Source organism: Macaca fascicularis, chromosome 7 (assembly GCF_037993035.2).
Source record: "Macaca fascicularis isolate 582-1 chromosome 7, T2T-MFA8v1.1".
Classification (NCBI taxonomy): Eukaryota; Metazoa; Chordata; class Mammalia; order Primates; family Cercopithecidae; genus Macaca; species Macaca fascicularis.
Window position 1 is genome coordinate 162,656,583 of NC_088381.1, and position 19,910 is coordinate 162,676,492.

General features: G+C 48.3%; 1 protein-coding gene and 1 pseudogene across 4 annotated transcripts; both read left to right on the forward strand.

Annotated features, from left to right (window-relative positions):
* The first annotated feature begins 264 nt into the window (after nucleotides 1–264).
* LOC102143454 (adiponectin receptor protein 1-like) lies at nucleotides 265–2,712 on the forward strand (annotated as a pseudogene).
* Nucleotides 2,713–5,919: 3,207 nt separating this feature from the next.
* LOC102143828 (putative serpin A13) lies at nucleotides 5,920–17,600 on the forward strand. Of its 4 annotated transcripts, none has more exons than XM_005562129.5 (5): nucleotides 5,920–6,043; nucleotides 8,857–9,456; nucleotides 11,354–11,624; nucleotides 14,550–14,670; nucleotides 16,462–17,600. In XM_005562129.5, the coding sequence occupies exons 2-5, from the start codon at nucleotides 8,874–8,876 to the stop codon at nucleotides 16,669–16,671; spliced, it is 1,185 nt and encodes a 394-aa protein (XP_005562186.3). In that variant the 5' UTR covers nucleotides 5,920–6,043; nucleotides 8,857–8,873; the 3' UTR covers nucleotides 16,672–17,600. The 4 variants fall into 4 exon arrangements, with proteins under 4 accessions (XP_005562186.3, XP_073854260.1, XP_073854261.1 ...); XM_073998159.1 differs by having other exon boundaries at nucleotides 8,857–9,104; XM_073998160.1 differs by lacking the exon at nucleotides 5,920–6,043 and adding an exon at nucleotides 7,282–7,723 and having other exon boundaries at nucleotides 8,857–9,104.
* Nucleotides 17,601–19,910: the final 2,310 nt, after the last annotated feature.

The window sequence follows — 19,910 nt, forward strand, 5'->3', positions numbered from 1 at the left end:
AAATGTCACCAAATTGAACACTTTACAATGGTTAATTTTAGGTAACGTGAATTTTACCTCAATTAGAGAGAGAGAGAGAGATTAAATGTCATGTATAGAACTTATTTGGATCCTAATTGAAACAAACCAACTATTAAAAAAAAAACAATTAGGGTCACGGTCACACACCTCTTCTGGCATGGGGAGGACACTGAGGATCAGGGTCTCTCTGCTGCAGGCCACTTGCAGTGCCATGGGATGTAGTGTGGGGCACCATGATCCGGTTCATGCCCATCAGCCCAGTTTTTCCACCATCGCAGGGAGATCTCTGCTCCTTGGGGCTGAGAAACCCCAACCTTTCCCCAAGATGAAGTTGCAGGGTATTGAGGTACCAGCCAGATGTCTTCTCACAAAGGGTCTGTGGTGGCACAGGAATGGGGCTCCTGCCAGTAACAAGGAAACTGACACGATGGAACTGGTTGAACTCTGAACTGTGACCCCTGCTACAAGAGAAGGGCAAATGGGTAATCGCCAACCCAACCAAAGCTGAAGAAGAGCAAACATGCCCAGTGCCCAGGGAAGAAGAGGAGGAGGTGTGTGTACTGACACTTCCCCTGCAAGCCCACCACACCCTTGGCGAGCCAGGCGCAGAGCAGCAATGGGTGTGTGAGTGAGTGAGCGCAGGGTCTGGCCATTGCACACAGCCAGGCATACTGGCTGCTGTGGCGGGGTGGGCCGCTCTAAGCACTGGTACAGGTGCTGGCTCCATGCAAGGCTGTGGCTGGACCAGATGTACCACACGTGGCTTCCGTTATGGGGCACCCACATCTGAACAAGGGGAACCTGGTGGCACCCAAAAGCTTGGAGACACGAGGAACCAAAGAGCCCCAAAGAGGGTGTCACAGCCCTGGCTTGGGGAGCCCCTAGGTCTGGGCTCCCCAGAACGTATCAGTTCTCCTCTCCTTCTTGTTGCAGTGGGTAGCTGCTTTCCACAGGCAGGTTGTCCTGACATCTTTTGGAGTCTGGCTGAGCCCAGGAATTTCATGGGTTCAGAAGGGAGGAAGTGCATGTTAATTGGTCCTTGGGTGGTCATGGGCAGGCCCAGAAAAAGCACCGTAAGTTCTCATTCTGCACCACAGAACCCCACCCAGAACTGGCAGCCCAGTCCCCAGGCTTCAGGCTGTCCCTGGCTTGAAGGTGGGGCTTCACTGGGGATCCACCCCTTTCAGCCCAGGAAACTGTCTGCCTCCTGCCATTAACATGCTGTCCACAGCATTCAGGCTGTTTGTGCTGAGAGGTGCCTGCAGGCCCACCTCGAGCCACCCTCAGCATCCCCTTGGCCTCCCTCCTGTGCCTGTCGGAACACAAAGTCCGGAGGGTGCTGAGGTGGCAGGGGGCTGGCATGTCAGTACTGCCCTGATTGTGCACACATCCAGCTGGCTTGTGACAGCACCTGGGCTTGGCCACAACTTTGCTCCACACTGAAGCGGACACTGGGAGTGGGAGCAGGCACTTTAAAACCTGCGGGAACAAGGGACTTCCTGGGTCCCCTAGAGCACAGAGATACCTGGGTCTGGAGTTGAGGATGGGAGGCTGCAGCTGCACCTGAACGCATGGGGGTCCCACCCCACCAATTCAGTAGGGGATGGGGCTCCCTACTGTTACCAGCCCCAACTGGCTCCACAGAGCATGCAACCCTGGCCGTGCATTCCCCGTCCCCTGCCCAGTGCTGCTGGCATCCCCGCAGTGGCAGCTCCAGACAAGCTGCTGCCACCATCAATATGATGGGCTCCCTGACTGGCTGAAGGACAATGACTGTCTGCTATATGGCCATAGACAACCCATGTCCTCCTTCTGGGCTTGCTCCAGGAGCATCTTCTATATCCATACAGAAACTGGCAACATCTGGACCCATCTGCTTGGTTTCGTGCTGTTTCTCTTTTTGGAAATATTGACCGTACTCAGACCAAATATGTACTTCACGGCCCCTCTACAGGAGAAGGTGGTTTGGGGGATATTCTTTGTGGGTGCAGTGCTCTGCCTCAGCTTCTCCTGGCTCGTCCACACTGTCTACTGTCATTCAGAGAAAGTCTCTCGGACCTTTTCCAAACTGTACTATTCGGGGATTGCTCCACTGCTTACAAGGAGCTTCGTCCCCTGCCTCTGTTACTCCTTTTACTGCTTCCCACAGCCACAGCTCATCTACCCCTCTATCGTCTGTGTCCTGAGCATCTTTGCCATCATTGTGACAACGGGACCGGTTTGTCACTCCTAAGCACCGGCAGACAAGGGCAGGGGTGTTCCTGGGATTTGGCTTGAGTGGCATTGTGCCCACCATGCACTCTACTATTGCTGAGGGCTTTGTCAAGGCCACCACGGTGGGCCCGATGGGCTGGTTCTGCCTCATGGCTGTGATGTACATCACCAGAGCTGGCCTTTATGCTGCTCAAATTCCTGAGCGCGTCTTTCCGGGAAAATTTGACATATGGTTCCAGTCTCAGCAGATTTTCCATGTCCTCATGGTGACAGTGGCCTTTGTCCACTTCTGTGGGGTCTCCAACCTTCAGGAATTCCATTACAGCTGAGAAGGTGACTGTACTGATGACTCCCTTCTCTGAGCCTTCCCATCTGAGGGGTGGAGGAGGAACTTCCCAAGTGCTTTTATTTTATTTTTATATTTATATTTTTTGAGACAGTCTCTCTCTGTCACCCAGGCTGGAGTGAGGTGGTGCCATCTCGGCTCACTGCAACCTCTGCCTCCTGGGTTCAAGCAATTCTCCTGCCTCAGCATCCTGAGTAGCTGAGACCACAGGTGTGCACCACCACACTCAGCTAATTTTTGTATTTTTACTAGAGATGGGGTTTCACCATGTTGGCCAGGGTGGTCTCAAATTCCTGACCTCAAGTGATCTACCCACCTTGGCCTCCCAAAGTGCTGGGATTATAGGCATGAGCCACTGTGCCCAGACCAGGTGCTTTTTAAAAATAACTTCTTCACTAAAGTAAGAGGAGGAGTCTGAGTTGTCTGTTTCTAGAAAAAACTCTTAGAGATTTTAGTACCAACCAACTTCAGCCCACTTTCACACCCGCTGGACAATAAAGTTTCTATTTCCATTCTCCTAGATGAGGATGGGGCACGGTAAAACTTAGCCATCCCCTCCTCAGCAGTCACCCTCCTTGGCAAAGCAACTACCGAACCCCACAGAGATGGTACTTTGAACCTCATGTTGAGGTTTTACCCCAACCATTTTGGGAAAATTATGAAGTGGAACTCTTGAGAAATTTGCTTTTTTTCTTGAAGAAAATGTACCTCCCTTACCCCCATCCTTACTTTGTATCCTGGCTTATAACAGGCCATCCATTTTTGTAGCACACTTTTCAAAACAATTGTATAACCTGGTCCCATCTTTCTAGGGCCTGAATCTGCTTACATAGCAGAAAGAATGAAGCCAACTCTTAAGCAGCCCGGCTAATCATAGAAGTGTGTCCACGCTTGAAGTAACTTGAGTTTTAGTGTGTTTTTTCTTGTCAGAGTAATGTAAAATTTAAATGGGGAAAGATATTTACTATTTAATACTAAGCTTTAAAAAGAAATCTGCTATCATTGCTATGTATCTTGATGCAAAGACTGTGATGTTAATAAAAGAAAGTACAGAAGACACTTGACATTCAAAGAAAAAATGATTAGGAATCAGTTAGGGAAACAATGGCTTGATAACATTAAGAAATTATTGTTTTTAAAAGTGTGACATGCTATTACAATTAAGATTTTTTCCCCAATTTTTGTACATAAAATGAAATATTTTATAGGATTTGCTTTGAAATATTCCACAGGGAGAAAGAGATTGGAAGGTGTCAAAAAATGATATTGGTCTTATATTGAAAAGAACTGAAGCTGCTGATGGGCATACAGGGGCGCATTGTACCATTCTCTCTATTTTTTTATAGGTTTGCATTTTTCCATAACAAAAAAAAATCCTCCAGAAATCCCACTCTCGGGTATCTACCCAGAGGAAAAGATGTCATTATACAAAAAAGATACCTGCACACACGTTTATAGCAGGACAATTAGCAACTGCAAAAATATGGAACTAGCCAAAATGCCCATCAGTCAAGGAGTGGATAAAGAAACTGTGGTCTATATATACCATGGAATACTACTCAACCATGAAAGGAACAAAATAGTGGCATTCACAGCAACCGGGAGGGAACTGGAGGCCATTGCTCTAAGTGCAGTAACTGAGGAATGGAAACCCAAACATTGTATGCTCTCACTTATAAGTGGGAGCTAAGCTGTGAGGACGCAAAGACACAAGAATGATACAGTGGACTCTGGGGACTCTGGGGACTCTGGGGAAAGGGTGGGAGGGGTGTGAGGGGTAAAAGACTATGAATAAGGCACAGTGTACACTGCTTGGATGATGGGTGCACCCAACTCTCAGAAATCACCACTAAAGAACTTATTCATGTAACCAAATACCACCTGTTCCACCAAAACGTATTGAAATATAAATAAATAAATAAATAAAATTTGATTGTGGTGATGGCCATATAATTCTGTCAATATACTAAACATATTGAATGACACACTTTGAGTGGGTGAAATGTATAATATATAAATTATATCTCAATAAAGCCATTAAAAAAAATCCTTGAGGGCAGGATTTGCCTTATTCCCCAGTACTTAATGCATCATCCTCACATGCAGTAAGCATTCCATGATGAATGAATGAATGAGTGAATGAATGAATACAATGAATCTCATAATAGACCCCTGTGGTGCCATCCGTGATGTGAACATCAAGAATTGAAGGTTTTAGGAAGTCAACAAGAGGTGACCGTGTGGCTATTGATGTCAAGACAGTGGATAAGCAGAGCAAAAATATAGTAATAACAAGCAAAGCTGGAAGAAAATTAATTCTGGCTCAGACCCATTATCTCCTGGGAATCTTATCTGCACTCAATCTGCAGGTCCTCTTGTGCCATCCCTGCCTCCAAGCCAGCTCAGGAAAGACAAGCATTTGATTCGCTAAGGCTTTGCAAACACTCTTTCTGTTGAGTACATATTAACTTTTCTGTTCACATTGCATGAAAGGGGAAAGTTCTATCGACTTTCCCAAAGAAGCAATCATTACATTGTAACTAGCCATTACAACTTAAAAGGTATTAGAGCCCGAATGAAAAAGCAATTATGACATTTAAAAATACCGTAACTCAAGCTCCTTGGAGGCAAGAACTCTGACTTGGGCGTCTCTGTTTTCTTGTGATGAGCACAGTGTCTGACACAACAGTTAAGTGTCCATAATGTGTGTTGGGCAAAAGCATGTGACCAGGAGAGGGCGGAGCATCGCTCCGATTTGCTCAGCCTTTTGCTAGAACCTCTATGTATATCACTAGGCTTAACTTTCCTGTCAACCTTGAGCAGTAAGGAGGGCGGGGGAAGAAACTGAGGCCTGGGAGTGTCAGGCACAACAAAAGTGGTGGAACCTGCACCCAGGACACCCGCCCCAATTCCAGGACACCCGCCCCGATTCCAGGACACCCGCCCCGATTCCAGGACACCCGCCACGATTCCAGGACACCCGCCACGATTCCAGGACACCCGCCCCGATTCCAGGACACCCGCCACAATTCCAGGACACCGGCCCCAATTCCAGGACACCCGCCACAATTCCAGGACACCCGCCACGATTCCAGGACACCCGCCCGGATTCCAGGACACCCGCCCCGATTCCAGGACACCCGCCACAATTCCAGGACACCGGCCCCAATTCCAGGACACCCGCCACAATTCCAGGACACCCGTCACGATTCCAGGGCACAACCCACGTTCTTCTCCACACACGGATTTCCACATAACCCTAATGGAGGGCAGATTGTTTTCCTCTGCTGGTTTTTGCCAAGGGTGGACACTGAGCCAAGGGCAGCCTTATTCAGTCTGAGTTATTCCCAGAAATCCAGCCCATCACAACCCTCCCTGAGGAACGCAGTTTTTCAAGGGCCGTTAAACCTGCCGAATCTCCCCCAGCTCCTCCAAAAGCTCACGGAAAGCATTCACTTTCAGGTGAGTTGGGGGCTGTGGGTGGGGCTAGATCCCCAGTTCCCCAGCTGACTTGTTGAACTTGCCACAAGTTAGATCATCATGCTACACACACCTACACACACACACACACACACTCACGTGCCCACTGTGCAACAGGAGCTGTGCATATAGGCAACAGTCTGGAGTGGTGCCGACTCACCCTGCCTCCATGGCCTCAAGCATGCTCCTGCCTCTGCTGAAACCCCCAAATCCCTTTCCTGCCTCTCTCTTGCTCCATCTTCCAGTTTCAGTTCAGGTGCCACCTCCTCCAGGAAGCCTTCCAGGAACTTCTACCTTCCATGCCTCCTATAGGCTCCTCATTCACCCTTTGTGGTTCGCCTCTAAATGCTATCGTCCTTTCCTCACTGAGCTGTAATCAGCTCCCCGCATTTCCCTGCAATCACTGGCATGTTCCTTCCAGGCAGGGCCCAGGCTGCCAGTCCCTGTTGCCCTGACTGCTGAATATTCATTCAGTGAGTGAGTCAGCAAGTACATGAATGAGCGTCTTTCGGGGCCTCAGTGTTCCTGTCTGTCCAAGGCCCAGGTTAGACCAGGGCATCCTTTCTGCTCAAAAGCTCCATGGTTGTGGGCCCTCAGAGGAAGCCTCTGCTGCTGCTAGGTTCCAACTACACCCTCACCAGCAGGGCACAATGGAACCCCACCTAGAGAATGCGAACATGGACAGAACACTGGACCCGAGACAGCTTGTCACCAGCCTGGCCATGCAGCACACACCACCCTGCGCAGATCTCTGCCTGTCTGTCCCACAGGACCCGAGCCTCCCCAAGGGAACCACTGTGTCTCTTTCATATTGTGTCCCCAGCGTACAATTCAAGTCCTGACATGCAGCAGACGTTTTGTCTATGTTTGTTCAATGAATGAATGAGTGAACGAATGAAAGTTAAAGACAAGACAATGAAAGTACAAACTTCAGCAAAACCAAGATATTCACCACAGCAGATTACCAGGCAAATGGGTAAATGGAGATAGTTGGTTCTCTGTCAATAAGTAAATCGCAGGGAACAGAGGCTTTCCTGGAGGCTGAGGCTGAGGCTGAGCTGATTGTTTCTTACGCAGATGAGGAAGCTCAAGTTCAGAAAGGCCCAGGGCTGCCCAAGGTCCCATGGAAAATCAGAGGCAGGACAAGGGGTTGTGATGATGGTCGATTCTGTCAGTTATTAACCCAAGCCTAGAGTGGACATGTGAGGCCAAGCACTTGTGGCAGAGAAAGCTAGGAATGGTCCAGTGTTAGGTCCCAGAGAGACAGGAAAACGCCTGTGCTCTAGGTAAGGCAGAAGCCCTAGAAGGAGGCCCCCCAAAGGTTAGCCCATGAACGATTTGTTTTTTCCAACAAATATTGTTGAGAGAGCACTCTGCGCTGAGCGCTAGGAATGAACCATGCATGAGACAGAGTATCTGCTCTCATGGAGCTTGTCTTCTAGTGGAGAAACCAGACAAACATGTCCTATCATGCCAGATGGGCATCAGAAAAACCAGGCAGGGTGAGGGTGGCAAGGGCAGAGGTGGGGTCTCTCTGGGGAGGTGACCTTTGAGCCAACAACTGAGTGAAGGAAGGAAGTGAGCTGTGGAAAGGGTCAGAGCAAGGCTGCTCCGGGCAGCCAACAGCAAGAACACAGGTCCTGAGCAGGAAGAAGAAGCTTGGTAAGTTCTAGACTAGCAAGAAGGCCAGGATGGTTGGAGCAGAGGGAGGGAGGGAAAGGATGATCAGAAGGAGGTCAGAGGCCAGGCATGGTATCTCATCCCTGTAATCCCAACATTTTGGGAGGCCGAGGTGGGCAGATCTCCTGAGGTCAGGAGTTCGACCAGCCTGGACAATATGGTGAAACCGTGTCCCTACTAGGAAATTACTTGAATCTGGGAGGTGGAGGTTGCAGTGAGCCTAGATCACGCCACTGCACTCCAGCCTGGGTGACAGAGCAAGACTCTGTCTCAAAAAAAAAAAAAAAAAAAGAGGATGCGAGAAAGGCTAGCAGGGCCCTGTCATGTAGGGCCTCCTAAGGTGTGGTGAGAAACACAGGATTTCTCTTGGTTGCTATAGGGCCATTGGAAGTCTCTAGCAGGGAGTGAACGCATCTGATTTTCCTGTTAAAAGTATCACAGTGGTTCCCTAAGTGGGGGCCAGGACCAGCTCAGATCCTTGCCAAAATGGATTCCATACTCCACGGAGGCCTGCTGAGTCAGACCACTGGAAGGGAGGCCCCAAGTCCGCTGCCACTCCTGGGGCTCTCTGTGCCGGCTCCTGGGCTGAGTGTGCTCTGTGCACACTTTGAATTTCTGTAGCCTTGTGATGTGGGGATTCTTAGCAGCATCCCACAGAGTGGAAGCCAAGGTCCTGAGAGGCAAGGCCACTTGCCTAAGGTTGCTGGGCTTATGCGAGCAGAGCCCTGGACTCCTTGCTGTACCATGAGGCACCTCCTAGCCTTCCTCTCCTTACAAGCTTCCTGCAAGTCTAAGGTCAGGGATAAGAAGTGGGGCTCAGATGGGCTAAGTGGATCACCCAAGGTCGTAGATCTGGGATGTGGCGCAGCCAGGATTCATAGAAGGGTCCTCTGGACGAGGGGCTCTGACTTTGTCCAGAGATCCCCCATGTCTGTCTGTGAGCAGGAAGCTGTGGAGTGGGGAGGAGGGGATGGGAAGGGAGCCCCCAGGAGAGGCAAGGAGAGCCTTGAAGTATTTGCTGGGTGCCTGGCACAGGGCAGACACTTTGTGAATATCACACATTATCGTTATCATTACCATTGACATTGTTGTCCTCTCTGCCACGCTGCTTTCAGACCAAGGACCCCAGAAGATGGAAGCCCCTTGGTGGTGGCCGCTGGTCACTGTGCTCATGGCTGGGGCTCATTGTGTGGCTCTGGTTGACCAAGAAGCTTCGGATCTCATCCATTCTGGCCCCCAGGACAGCAGCCCTGGGCCTGCCCTGCCCTGCCACAAAATCTCTGTGAGCAACATAGACTTTGCCTTCAAACTCTACAGACAGTTGGCTGTGAACGCCCCTGGAGAGAACATTCTCTTCTCCCCGGTGAGCCTCTCCCTGGCCTTGGCCATGCTTTCTCGGGGGGCCCCAGGGGCCAGCAGGACCAAACTCCTGGAGGGCCTGGGGTTCAACCTCACTGTGGTGCCTGAGGCGGAGATCCAGGAGGGCTTCTGGGATCTGATGCTCAGGCTCCCTGGGCAGGGTCCCCGGCTCCTCTTGACCATGGCCCAGCACAGGTTCAGTGGCCTGGGCACAAGGGCCAACCAGAGCCTAGAGGAGGCCGAAAAACACATTGACGAATACATAGAGAAGCAGACCCAGGGGAAGCTTGGGGCCTGGGAGAAGGACCTCAGCAGTGAAACCACAGCAGTTCTGGTGAATCACATGCTCCTCAGAGGTAAGAGCGTGTGTGCCCAATGCAAACCTCCTTCCCAGAATCCCAGAACCCAGGTTCCAACCACACCCGAGCCCCACCCCTCACAGCAGCTGGAAAGTGTCCCCTCCTGACTTAGATATAGGTGACAATCAGTGAGTGTCTGCCCCTGAGTTCTTGATGTCTCTACTTGAATGCCTCCAGTAACACGGAACTCATCTCCTTCTCCATGTTAATGACACTGGAAGAGTTTGTTTTTAAAGAAGAGTTTTTCAAACTTAATGTGCATATGAACTTTCTAGAGAGTTTGTTTAATGCAGGTATCTCGTACCTATCCTAAGTGATTCTGATTTCAGTGGGGTAAGTCCAAGACCCATGACCTTGCGTTTGAAGAAGCTCACCTCCCTTCCTCACACAGGTGATTCTGCTAATGGAAGACTATGAGCTCCCCTTTGAGTAACTCTAGAAGCCACCACTGTATTAAGGAACCTGAATTTCCTTCCTCTGGCAGGCCTTAGGAGGCATGGATTAGAGCAGGAAGAGTCCTAAATTTTTTTTTAAGTCCTTAATTTTTTCCAAGACAGTGAACAGGCTGCATGTCCCCACCATTGTGTGTGTTTAAACAATACAGTCATGACATTCAATCCACCGCTGTTAATGCCTGACTTAGTTTAATAGACCACATGATGCCATGGTGGCCATTTGGGGGCGGGCAGGGGACGCTTGTTGTTATCCCCTTGTTCTCATTCAGGACTCAGGAGGTGAACTCAGTCCTCACATTCATACAGTGCTCTGTAGATCTCAAAGTGTGTGTACCCCACAATCTCTCTTGACTCTCACCTGGGTGAAACAGACCAGTCTTATCTTAGCAGATATGCCTAAGATCAATGTTCCCATTTTACAGATGAGAAAACAGATTTTTTAAAAAGAAAAAAGCTTATTTGCCTGAGCCAGTGAGGCGTCACTCAAATATGCATCTATGACTGTTGATGGTGTTTATTTGTAGGCATGGTTACACATACACACACATATATTGACTACAAAGTTCTTATTAACATGCCGGCTCTGCGCATATTTAATTTTAATTCTCATCACAACCCAACAAGATAGATATCGTGTCCACTTGATAGATGAGAAACTGACGCAAAGTGGGGTAACTTGCCCTAGATTTCAAAGCCAGGCAGAACCCAGCCTTCAAATCCACACCTACATTCAAGAAGCTTGTGCCACAGTGATAACATTTTTTCTTTTTCTTTTTCTTTTCTTTTTTTTTTTTTTTTTTTTGAGACAGAGTCTCGCTCTGTCGCCCAGGCTGGAGTGCAGTGGCCGGATCTCAGCTCACTGCAAGCTCCGTCTCCCGGGTATACACCATTCTTCTGCCTCAGCCTCCCGAGTAGCTGGGACTACAGGCACCCGCCACCTCACCCGGCTAGCTTTTGTATTTTTTTTTTAGTAGAGATGGGGTTTCACCGCATTAGCCAGGATGGTCTCGGTCTCCTGACCTCGTGATCCACCCATCTCAGCCTCCCAAAGTGCTGGGATTACAGGCTTGAGCCACCGCACCTGGCTACATTTTTTCTTAAAAATTAACCACCTCCAGGAGAGATTAAGGAGATGAGAGAGCATTTGTGTTTATGTGATTATAATCTTATTATACTATTGTAATAGTTTCTAATAGTATTGATCATTTTCAAATGAGGACAGAAGCTCAGGGAGGCTCCGGGCTCAGCCCCAGGGCCACACAGGTACTAAGGGACCTCTCAGGAGTGAGTTATTGAGTGGGACTTGGCTTCCTGAGTGTGGACTCCAAGATTCCAGCATCCAAGGTGCTTTCCCCACTCCCACAAGCTGCCAGAAGGGTGACCCCAAGCCCATTCTCGGTTCTCTGTGAGGATGACATTTGTGTTGCTCTTCCCCTCAGCTGAGTGGATGAAACCCTTTGACTCACGTACCACCAGCCCAAAGGAGTTCTTTGTAGATGAGCACAGGGCTGTGTGGGTGCCCATGATGAAGGAGAAGGCCAGCCACCGCTTCCTGCACGACCCTGAGTTGCAATGCTCTGTGCTGCAGATGGACCATGCTGGGAACACCACCACCTTCTTCATCTTCCCCAACAGGGGCAAGATGAGGCAGCTGGAAGATGCCTTGCTGCCCGAAACACTGATTAAGTGGGACAGTCTGCTCAGGACCAGGTAGCCCGCACACAGCAGAGCCCCGGGAAGGCCGGGCCCCACCTTCTCCCTCAGCCACTGTAAAGTGTCCCCAGGGCACAGTCACCTCAAGGGCGTTATCACCCCAGGACACTGTCACCTCCAGGGCACGGTCACCCCAGGACACTGTCCCTGCTCAGAGCACTGTTATCCACCACGATGCTGTCACATCACCCAGGACATCTCACCTCCAGGACACTGTCATCCCTCAGGATATTGTCACCTTCCCAGAATACTGTCACACCCCAGAACACTGTCGTTCCCCAGTCACTGTTATTTCTAGGACACTGTCACCCCACAGGTATTGTCACCCCTCCAAGACACTATTGCCCTCAGGACACTATCACCTTCCACCCATAGCATCATCACCCCCAGAATACGTTGTCATGGCACTGTCACCGCAGGGACACAGTTACCCCCTGGGATGCTGTCACCTCCATGGTATTGTTCCCCCTCAGGGCTCTGTCACTCTCCAGGGCACTGTTATTGCATCCTTGAAGATATCAGTTTGGGTTCTGGGGAGGAAGGACTGGAGAGAGCACTGGCCCAGAAGTCTGGAGGCTGGTCCCAAGTCTCACCTCTGCTGCAGACACAGTGACTTGTCATGGGCTCCCTTGGCCCCTTACGCTGTTGAAGAGCCTGGTGCTCTGGCCTCTCCCAGTCTCAGCCTTCTCCCTCCTCGGCCTTTTTTTCTGTGTTCCCAACTCCCCCATGCTTATTCCTGGAACCTACTGAGCTCCCTGCAGTTTCCTGAACTTGCCAGGCTGTTCCTCAGCCCTGGGCTTTTGTGTGTGCAAATTCCTCGTCCTGACGTGCCCTTTCTTGACCCAGCCCTCTCTGGGATTCTTATTCTTTATTCATGGCATAGCAGAGCTATCACTTGCTCTGTGAAGGCTTGACAGATCCCCAGAACAGGCAAGGTGTGCCCGCTCTGGGTTCCTGGGAACATCATTGTATCACCTGCTATTATCACATGAGAATGACACTGTCCTTGTAGGGCTTCCATGTCAGTGTAGTTACAACCCCCTTCCCACACTGAGGTGAATTGGTGATGGTATGCCTTTTAGAAAGCTCACACCCAAGTCTTTGCTATTGTGAATAGTGCTGCAATAAACATACGTGTGCATGTGTCCTTATAGCAGCATAATTTATAATCCTTTGGGTATATCCCCAGTAATGGGATGGCTGGGTCATATGGTACATCTAGTTCTAGATCCTTGAGGAATCGCCATACTGTTTTCCATAATGGTTGAACTAGTTTACAATCCCACCAACAGTGTAAAAGTGTTCCTATTTCTCCACATCCTCTCCAGCACCTGTTGTTTCCTGACTTTTTAATGATCGCCATTCTAACTGGTGTGAGATGGTATCTCATTGTGGTTTTGATTTGCATTTCTCTGATGGCCAGTGATGATGAGCATTTTTTCATGTGTCTGTTGGCTGTATGAATGTCTTCTTTTGAGAAATGTCTGTTCATATCCTTTGCCCACTTTTTGATGGGGTTGTTTTTTTCTTGTAAATTTGTTTGAGTTATTTGTAGGTTCTGGATATTAGCCCTTTGTCAGATGAGTAGACTGCAAAAATTTTCTCCCATTCTGTAGGTTGCCTGTTGACTCTGATGGTAGTTTCTTTTGCTGTGCAGAAGCTCTTTAGTTTAATTAGATCCCATTTGTCAATTTTGGCTTTTGCTGCCGTTGCTTTTGGTGTTTTAGACATGAAGTCTTTGCCCATGCCTATGTCCTGAATGGTACTACCTAGGTTTTCCTCTAGGATTTTTATGGTATTAGGTCTAACATTTAAGTCTCTAATCCATCTTGAATTAATTTTTATATAAGGAGTAAGGAAAGGATCCAGTTTCAGCTTTCTACTTATGGCTAGCCAATTTTCCCAACACCATTTATTAAATAGGGAATCCTTTCCCCATTTCTTGTTTCTCTCAGGTTTGTCAAAGATCAGATGGCTGTAGATGTGTGGTATTATTTCTGAGGACTCTGTTCTGTTCCATTGGTCTATATCTCTGTTTTGGTACCAGTACCATGCTGTTTTGGTTACTGTAGCCTTGTAGTATAGTTTGAAGTCAGGTAGCGTGATGCCTCCAGCTTTGTTCTTTTGACTTAGGATTGTCTTGGAGATGCGGGCTCTTTTTTGGTTCCATATGAACTTTAAAGCAGTTTTTTCCAATTCTGTGAAGAAAGTCATTGGTAGCTTGATGGGGATGGCATTGAATCTATAAATAACCTTGGGCAGTATGGCCATTTTCACGATATTGATTCTTCCTATCCATGAGCATGGTATGTCAACCCAAATGTCCATCAGTGACAGATTGGATTAAGAAAATGTGGCACATATACACCATGGAATACTATGCAGCCATAAAAAAGGATGAGTTTGTGTCCTTTGTAGGGACATGGATGCAGCTGGAAACCATCATTCTTAGCAAACTATCACAAGAACAGAAAACCAAACACCGCATGTTCTCACTCATAGGTGGGAACTGAACAATGAGATCACTTGGACTCAGGAAGGGGAACATCACACACCGGGGCCTATCATGGGGAGGGGGGAGGGGGGAGGGATTGCAATGGGAGTTACACCTGATGTAAATGACGAGTTGATGGGTGCAGCACACCAACATGGCACAAGTATACATATGTAACAAACCTGCACGTTATGCACATGTACCCTACAACTTAAAGTATAATAATAATAAATAAGTTTAAAAAAATAAATAAATAAATAAATATAAACTACCTAAAAAAAAAAAAAAAAAAAAAAGAAAGCTCACACCCACTGCCCCTCCGAGAATGGGATGGAGCGGGTGTGTGGGTCAGAGGGACCCCAAGCAGGGAAGAAGGTGAGAGGCTGTTTCAGGATCTTTACTGCAACCCAATTTCTGTCTCTCCACAGAGAACTCGATTTCCACTTCCCCAAATTTTCCATTTCTAGAACCTACAGACTGGAGATGCTCCTCCCACAAGTGACTGTGGGTGGAGGCTTCCCTGGGCAGCCTGGACTGAACATCTCTAAAGTAGGTTGGGGTCGGTGTGTTCAGAGGGCGTCTCAGTGTCTTTTGATGAACACTGGAGGGAGATGTCCAGGACCTCTTTAAAGACAGGAGACGCTATTTCTTTTAACTTTGCAAGTTGCTATTTGCTTCCTTGCGTTGATTCTGCAACTGCCACCTGCTTTGTCAAGACACTGGGGATCTCAAAGGAAATAAGGAAAGCGAAGGCAGATATGCAAATTGTGTCCCCAGGTTGGAAGTGCAGAGGACGCTTCCTGGGGAGATCATTCCTGCTTTTAGACCTAAAGTACAAGTTATGTAAAAAAAAAAAAAAAAAAGGTGGGGGAACTGACAGGGAACATGGGGAACAGCTTGGTCCTCAGGGAACTGAAGATTTCCCAGTCTTCCATGATCTAGTCATCACCCTCCTGTCCAGACTATGTTTCCTACTATTCACAGCATCCTGCTCAACTGAACTTCACGGTATCCTACATGCCCCCACAGTTTTCACCTTCTGACTTTGGCTCAGACTTTTTTTTTTTTTTTTCCGAGACCGAGTCTCGCTCTGTCGCCCAGGCTGGAGTGCAGTGGTGCGATCTCGGCTCACTGCAAGCTCCGCCCCCCGGGTTCATGCCATTCTCCTGCCTCAGCCTCCCGAGTAGCTGGGACTACAGGCGCCCGCCACCTCGCCCGGTTAATTTTTTTTTTTTTTTTTTTTTGGATTTTTAGTAGAGACGGGGTTTCACCGTGTTAGCCAGGATGGTCTCAATCTCCTGACCTCATGATCCGCCCGTCTCGGCCTCCCAAAGTGATGGGATTACAGGCGTGAGCCACCACACCCAGCCCAGACTTTTTAATTTCAAACCACCCAAAATGTTCTCCCCCATCTCTGAATATTCAAGTTATATCAATTCTTCAAGGCCTTGCACAAATGTTACCTCCTCCATGAAGGTTTCTCTGTTGTTATCCTTCACCCCCACACTCAAAGCAGAAAGAAATCTCTCCTGATAACTTTCCACTCTTGCTTTCTTTACCTGTCTTATCTTCCCGATCAAATGATGAGCTTTTTTAAAGTCAGTCAAATCCATGTTTCTATCCCTACCATCCCCGGCACAGTGGAGTACACAGCATCGGTACTCAATAAATGCACACGGAATAAACTCATGAATAAACGAGTGATTGAATGAGTGAGGATAAATTAGCAAAATGAAGTGAATGAAAGATTAAGTCAATAATGATTGGGTGAAAGAGTGGTTGGATGAATACATGAATGAATGGATGGAGAAATGGGTGAATAGACAGATAGATGCTGGTGTGATATTCAAAATATACTGCAACCAGTAAAGTGCAGATGCCAGCCATAAAAATGGATATAGATGGGGAGACTGGTGATTGGATGAATGAATAGGTGAATAGTGAATAGCTGGAATCACGGATAGAAAGATGCATGGGTAGCAGGGTGCATGGATGATGCGTGGATGGGTGGGTAAGTGAGTGGTGCATGGACAGGTATATGAATACATAAGTGGTGCATGCAGAGGTAAGTAGATGGTTGAGAGGTGTGGAGTATGGTTGGCTGGCTGGCTGGTTGAATGGATCAATGATGGATGGACAACAGTCAGGCAGAAGTATGTAAGAGTAGTAGATGGATAGTGAATTTTTTAAAGAGTAGATAGAAGAATCACTGACTGGGTAAGTGAGTAGATAGATACATATGGGGTTAAGTAACAGAACAGAAAAAAATTGGTCCCAACATAAAGGCCTGGTTTGTCCTTCCTATGGGGTGGCTTGATGATTCTAGAATTTTCCTTGCAGGTCACTCATAAGGCCATGATGACTCTGGATGAGAAGGGCTCTGAAGCTGCTGCAGCCACCAGCATTCAGCTCACCCCCAGGCCTCACCCAGACCTTGACCTCTCACCCACTCCAGGCACTGAGTTCAGTCGGCCCTTCCTGGTGATGACTTTCCACATGGAAACGGGAAGCATGCTTTTTCTGGGGAAGATTGTAAATCCACTGGGATAACACCCCCTCAGACATGCTGGGTGACTCAGAGGGAACAGAATGGCCTACACAGCAGGGACCTTCTATTATAGACTCCAGTTAAATGAAAAGTTGCATATACCTGGGTTTTTTTGCTTGGTTTTCACAGGAACCCATGGGGGTAAGGTGATTAAGGCTATTCTCCCTGCACACAGGCAGTAATTACCATTGAGCAAACAACCACTATGTACCAAATGCTTTCTATCTTTTATCTCATTTTTAAATGAATTATCACAACAATCCAACAAAATGAGTATTTTGTTGAACCATATGAAATTGCTTATATTTGGATTGTACCTATATTTTGTAAATATTTTAAAAAAAAGGCAACTTCTAATGATTCAATCCTTCTCATAGCTGAGGATCAGAGAATTTCAGAGACGTGCTCCAGCTCACTGAGCTAGAAAGCAGGTGAGCTGCTTTCCAGTCTTATCCATTTTGCTAAATTAATGAATCTCAAACTTTACTGTATGCACAAATTCCCTGTGTGTCTTTTTAGAAAGCAAATTTTGATTCAACAGGTCTGGGATGGGGCCTGAGGTCCCATATTTCTCACAAGGTCCCAGTGATGCTGAGGTTACCGGCAGGGTGGCTACATGTTGAGCAGCAGGTTGCTAAACGCACTTGCCCCCATGATCCCAAAAGAGGTTAAGTTGGTGTGACCAGCAGGGCAGGGGAGTGGCATTGGTCCCTTAATTCATGTGTGGGGCTGAGAAAAATATGAGCAACACCTTTTTGCAGCCTACAGACAAAGCCTGCTTTAGGGCCACCTATTAATGAGTAGAATGGGAAAAATGAGTGTCCTAAAGATTTTTTTTGCCCAGTCTAGACACACAGCGGGTATTTGTAACTGTCTGTACCCACTGTATTAGTCTGTTCTTATGCTGCTAATAAAGACATACCCAAGACCAGGTAATTTGGTTTTTTTAAATAAAAGGTTTAATGGACTCACAGTTCCACATGACTGGGGAAGCCTCACGATCATGGTGGAAGGTGAAAGAGGAGAAAGGCATGTCTTACATGGCGGCAGGCAAGAGTGCATGTGCAGGGGAACTGCCCATTATGACGCTGTCAGATCTCATGACACTTATTCACTATCCTGAGAACAGCATGAGAAAAACCCACCCCCATGATTCAATTACCTCTCACCAGGTCCCTCCCATGACTCATGGGGATTATTACAATTCAAGGTGAGATTTGGGTGGGGACACAGAGCCAAACCATATCATCCTCCATGTAAGTTACTGCAACTGTGACTTTGGCTGTCAGGTGGCTCATGTTCCTGGATTTCCAACTGCACAAAAGAAAGGACCCACACAGGCTTTAGGGCCAGGCACATCTGAGACCAAATCTTACATCTGGTGCAAAGCAGGTTCACTGTGCACTGGTGACCAACTTGCCTGAGTCCAGTGAGACCCACACACGAGTTACATGAAGTGGGCTTATTACTGACAGATGGGCAGCAAAGGATAACAGAAGCCTAGGATTCCTTGCAAGCTGGGTCCCCAAGGCTCAGGAAAGCTGTCTGGGATACACGGGGTCTCATCTGTGTGTGCTCCATTTGCAGAGCAGCTGAGGAACCCCAGAAGGCAGCCTTCCCTGGGTGTCTTAGTCTGTTTGTGTTGCTATACGGGAATACCTGAGGCTGGGTAATTTATAAAGAAAATAAGTTTATTTGACTGAAAATTCTGTAGGCTGTACAAGAAGTATGGCGTCGGCATCCACTTCTGGTTGGGACATCAGGCTGCTTCCACTCATGGTGGAAGACAAGGGAAGCCATCATGTGCAGAGATCTCATGGTGGGAGAGCAGAAGCAAGTGAGAGGGGAGGGAGGCACCAGGCTCTTTTTTTCTTTTTTTCGATACAGTATCACTCTGTTGCCCAGGTTGGAGTGCAGTAGTGTGATCACAGTTCACTGCAGACTCAGTCTCCTAGGCTTAAACAATCCTCACACCTCAGCCTCCTGGGTAGCTGGGACTACAGGCACATACCACCATGCCTGGCTAATTTTTTATGGCATTTTGCCATGTTGGCCAGGCTACACCAGGCTCTTTTTAACATCAGTGCTCTCAGCAAATGAGTGAGAACTCACTTATTTCCACAAAAATGGCACCAAGCCATTCATGACGGATCCGCCCCCATGGTCCAAACAGGATCCCAGCAGGCCCTACCTCCAGCACTGGGAATCGAATCTCGACATGCGACAAGGCGGGGCCAAACAAACCATATCCAATCCGTAGCACTGGGTTTTATACCCAGGGTCAACATGACTTGTTGGACTGAAGTGTTGAAGGATACCATGTTTCTGGGGAGGGTGGGAACTGAGCCTGGGCTATTCTGGCCAGTCCTTCCCTATCTCAGGATATTGCATTCCCAGCCCATGCTACAGTTATTCTTGAGAGCTGCAAATGAGAAAGAAGTGGGGGCAAACTGGATCATCCAAGGCCACCTGGAGAACTGCCCTGCACCTGGCCCTCACTAGACGCCCGTCCTAGAGCCGTACCAAGGACAGCAGGTGGGCACAAGGAGCCGTGCTGAGTGCTGGTCAAGGAGCCAGGCCTGCATGAGCCCGCCTAACCTTCATTTTCCATTCTACATTTTTGCAAGAAATAAAAATTGTTTTTTTTTCTCTTCTCCAGTGAGCAGGTGCCCACAAAGCACCAATGAGTCAATAAAATTAGCCTCCCCCAGAAGGGGGCAGCCCTGGAGTCATGGGAGGTAATACCCCTGAGAAGGTGGAGTGAGCAGCCCTAATGTACAAGAAAACAGGTGCCTTACTTTTTGTTTTATGAGGGTTTCCAATGAAAGGATCCCAAACTCAAATGCCTATTGGGCCAGGTGGGCAGTAGGCAGTGATTAGAAACAGAAAACCACAGCACAAGTTCAGTCATGACCTGGGCCTCTGTGAGGGAACGAAGTGCTGGTAGCTCAATCCCTCTCCTCCTCCCTTCCTCACCTACGGGACCCTGTCCCCTCTGTCTGTCCGATCTGGCCAACCCCACGGTCCCCATTCAGACTCTGAATGATGATCTGGTTCCGTGCCCTGGCATGAGCCCAGGTGCCCACAATACCAAAGCCAGGAGGGGGTTGTTAGCTGTCTGACAATGTGACTTTCAGTCCTGTGATTCCAAATTCCTGAAACGAGGAAGCTCAAAGGCTGGCCCACTTCCTGAGACAAGCAAGCACACCGGCAGCACAGGCAACGTCGGAACAGGAGATGC

Coding starts and splice junctions, on each gene's coding strand:
- LOC102143828 (XM_005562129.5), top strand. CDS start 8,874: ATGGAAGCCCCTTGGTGGTGGCCGCTGGTCACTGTGCTCATGGCTGGG. Junction 11,625..14,549: donor GACAGTCTGCTCAGGACCAG/GTAGCCCGCACA, acceptor GTCTCTCCACAG/AGAACTCGATTTCCACTTCC. Junction 14,671..16,461: donor CTGGACTGAACATCTCTAAA/GTAGGTTGGGGT, acceptor TTTTCCTTGCAG/GTCACTCATAAGGCCATGAT.